General features: G+C 33.2%; 1 protein-coding gene across 1 annotated transcript; it reads left to right on the top strand.

The window, feature by feature from the left end:
• Window positions 7-1,144, top strand: LOC105158727. The gene is made up of 2 exons (XM_011075567.2): window positions 7-143; window positions 562-1,144. The coding sequence occupies exons 1-2, from the start codon at window positions 7-9 to the stop codon at window positions 998-1,000; spliced, it is 576 nt and encodes a 191-aa protein (XP_011073869.1). The 3' UTR covers window positions 1,001-1,144.

Genomic DNA, 4,254 nt, shown 5'->3' with positions numbered 1-4,254 from the left:
TAAAGGATGGGAAGAAATGGTGGTGGAGAAGGTGGAGCAGCAGCATCAGTGGGTGGTATTTCAGAGTGCTGTATGTGCGGAGATTATGGCTTATCTTCCCATCTCTTCATATGCAAACACTGCCGATTCCGATCCCAGCACAAGTACGTTAAGATTACTACCTCCAAACTCATCACCCTTTGATTTTAATCTCACTACACCTTAGTCATAAATCAAAATTTGATTCTTACAGCCCACAACTGCTTGTCTGTGATCATCTTTTTGTAATTTACAATCACTGCAAACCAAATGTCTCACCCACCTTAATTAACATTTTGAGAAATAATCATCCAACCCTCTTCCTCTTATTGTTAATTTTCATGTTTTGATTAGATATTGTTTATTTTGCCCACATACTGCTCTTAGTTTTGTTTCTTATCACACTTACACCTCTCATTTTCTGCTGTGTTCTGCGATTTTAGAATCGAATTTTGCAAAAATTTCAGGTCATTTTTTTATCCCTCAAGAGATATTTCGCCTATTAATACTTTTGTTCGTAAGCCCTTCAAATTGATGTTGCAGATATTGCAGCAATCTGTATCCAGAAGCTGAATCCTACCACATTTGCAATTGGTGCCTTAGCCAAAAGGGCGACAAGAAAGGAGAATTACTGGGAAATACAAAAGCCAGCTCTCCCAATTCCTCCTCATCATCACTCAAAACCCCAAGTGATCATCAAGATCACATGAAGATGAACAACGGGAAGAGGGTTTTGGGGGAAAATGATGGAGGTCTAAAGGACACTAGTGACCAAATAAAGAAGCAGAAGAAGTCGTCCCAGACGACGGAGCGATCCGGACCGTCGTCGGCAGGTAGGAAGAGGGTCACAACTGATCGTGGAGGGAGTATCGGTAAGAAGACAAGGTCAGAAGAGGTATCAAATGGTGGGGTGAATATCATAAAACAAGTGTTCAGAAACAAGGTGAGGAGATATAAGCTTTTGGATGAAGTCCCGAGCTAGCTAGTTAATTACATGTAAAGAAGATTGAAAATTTTTGCATGAGAGTATATATGTATATGGTATGGTAATGAAATTTTTAGATGTTTAATTGCTTTGTATCAATCATGAAAAGGTTTTATTTGTGAGAGGAAGAGATATACATTTTAGTGCTATTTCACTTTATAATTAACACACATATATATATATGTATATATATATTGAGCTTTCTATTTTGTCATATCATTGTCTGTGTCACGCCTCGAACTTCCAAGCCTGTTAAATGTGAGAATTGCCTTTCAAACTCATTCATAAATCTTAAAATTCCCAGATTATTAATATCTTGGATGCAGTAAAGTTTAATAATCAAAGCTTATATTGTAATTATTTTATGAGTTCTTATTCCATGTGGATGTATTACATCATCCCTCCTTCAAAACGCGATGTCCTCAGCGCGGCATGACATAAATCCTCGTTCAGAATGCAAGGTCATCATCTTCTTTGTCGATGGAAGATGGGATATCCAATCAGGCCTCTTCAGAATGCGGCGTCCTCATCGCGGCGTACACATAGCCTATGATCGATCGTCAGGCATAAAAGTTCTAGACATGGTTCTTACAGGTTCAAGAGATGGCTAGCTCCGAGCATTTAGCACTTTGTTTCGTAGGTTCAAGAGGTGGCTCCCACCCGTATAGTATTTTGTCCCGTATAGCACTTAACTAGTTACTGATTCTACTTGACGATCTTCTCTAATACCATTTCTTGTGGCTCTAGTCCATAAGCCTGTTGGATGCGAGAATTGCCTCCAAACCTACCGTGTGCATCCTAAAATTTCATTATGAATAACTCCCCAAAAATAAATATCCAACATATACATTTGAATTATTTAATCAAAACTTATATGATACTTATCAGTTCTTAATTGACGTGGAACTGAACATCACACTTTATATATGCTACACGGGTTTCGATGAGAAAAGAAAAAGAGAATGTTACATGAAACAATTTGCGTATTGGGTTTATTAGGAAGTACAATAAAAAATAAAACTTAAAAGAGAAAATACATCATAAGTCACTATAAGAAAGTTGATTTTTAACTATACATTACAGATGATAACAATTCAAAATCACGGTAAATCAATACTATTAACTATAATCAAACACAATCAATACAAAAATTAACATAAAAACATTTACCACGACTACATAGATGTCATAGTTTTTAGCTACAATCAAAACATTTGTCATGATTTAGCTATAGCTTTGATCTTGCTTGTAAAAATAACGGCTAATAACCGTTGCAAAACCATGATTAAATTGTATTCACCATAATTTTTTTTATCAAAATAATTAACATTAGCAAAAAACAATTATATTTCTTCTAGTAATTGGAAATAGAAAAATTATTTTCTTCACAAAAGACTTTGAAAAAAATTCACAAAAAAGAAAATTGATTTCACCTAAATCCTTCCCACTCCAACACATCATTCATCATACCCTTTCTTCTCCTTTTTCTTCTTTTATTACTTTCCCCAGCTAACCAAACAAATTCAGGATTAATTTATATTTAATTTATATTCTTTCCATTAATTTGTTAATTTTTTTTCTTTTTTCTAATATATATATAGTCTTCTTTATTCCTCATCAAAACTTTTGAACCAAAAAAAAAGGGTCACGTCTTTGTGACGAATATAAATATTTCTTTTCATGTATAGTTGGGATGCTTTGCCGCCAGCTTCTATTGTTTATTTACTCATATTCCTTTCAAATTGAAATAGAGAGAAGAATTTGGTATTAGAGTAGAGGAAGACTACTTTCATGGTGACAGTGTAGTTGATAAGAAAGCACTACCAAACTGTATTTTGAGATGTGATATAATTACACGTAAATTTTCTGTGGTATAAAAATTACATCTAGTACTGCGAAAGTTTATTTTTATCTAACAAATAAGTCACTTCGTTAGTCAAAATTCACCAAATTTGCTTATTTTAACAAAAAAAAAGGATAAAAATTTATGTATTTACCTTCGATTGATTTATAATTACACTTCAAATAAATTATTATATACATCTTTAAATGTTAATGCATGTGAGGAGGTATATTTTCACCATTATAAGGATGAGTAAATCGAAAAAAAAATTATTTGACCTACAATAAATCAATAATAAGTCAATAGCGGTAAATACTAATTTTTATTTAATTTGTTTTTGTTAATAAAAACAAATTCAGTTATTTTAGCTAACAAATGAATTTATTTATTAAATAAAAATATATCTAAAAAATATAAAATGTAATTTTTTAAATCACAAAAAATTTATATGTAATTATATTAAAACTCAAAGGTGGAGCGTAACTATCCCTATATATATAGAATATGGTAAAGGGCCATAACAGCTAATTTGTCATCATTTGTAACTCCTCCTCATACCCCTTTTTCTAATCATTATTGAGTTTTGATGGCCATAACAAAAACCTAAATCATTGTTGGAACATCTGACATGCATAATAGGACCCCCAATTAAATTAACCTTAGAAATTTCATGTGGGCAATCTCAGCATCTGCGAATTTTTGGTAGCTACCAAGAATTGAAAAGGATAAATGTTTTATCCCTTTGTTTGTTTGTGGTGAAATTGACACCCACTACCTCTACGATTCTAGGAATTAAGAATCACATTATCACTTTGCTACAACATCGTCACAATGTATATATTAACAGTCGTGGCATATTGATGCTTTGAAATTTTTAATACGACAAATTGCAATTTATTCTCCTGTGTGCATAAAAATAACAAAACACCCCATGTGAAAAATAAATTAGTAATTTAACCCCTCTCAATCGTTGAATCTTATTTATAGATGAACGATTCAAATTTAATTTTACTTATATAATTATATATAAAAAGTATAAATATATATTTTTATAAGTATAATATACATGTATATATTCCCCCCAACCCACCAGCACGCCTCCGTCCCACCCACCAGCTCGCCCCCCTTGCTGCGTCGTTTCTTTCCCCCACCATGCGCCTCCCCCCTGTTGCGCGGTTGCGCCGCTTCTTTCCTCCACCACGCGTTCACCTCCCTCGCTGTTGCGCCCCTCCAGTGTGCCTCCCCCGCGCCGTCGGCCCCTCCTCACCACCACACATTCAATTTTTTTGGGTATTTTTAATTTTTTTATTAATATTAACTATATGTATGTATTATATATATTTGTATGTACATGTATAATTTATAACTTATTTATTGTAAAAAGTATTTTACTGTTATAAAATTTATG

Source organism: Sesamum indicum, linkage group LG3, assembly GCF_000512975.1.
Source record: "Sesamum indicum cultivar Zhongzhi No. 13 linkage group LG3, S_indicum_v1.0, whole genome shotgun sequence".
NCBI classification, from domain to species: domain Eukaryota; kingdom Viridiplantae; phylum Streptophyta; class Magnoliopsida; order Lamiales; family Pedaliaceae; genus Sesamum; species Sesamum indicum.
This window is presented reverse-complemented; position numbering and strand designations above follow the sequence as displayed.

Coding starts and splice junctions, on each gene's coding strand:
- LOC105158727 (XM_011075567.2), top strand. CDS start 7: ATGGGAAGAAATGGTGGTGGAGAAGGTGGAGCAGCAGCATCAGTGGGT. Junction 144..561: donor CGATTCCGATCCCAGCACAA/GTACGTTAAGAT, acceptor TTGATGTTGCAG/ATATTGCAGCAATCTGTATC.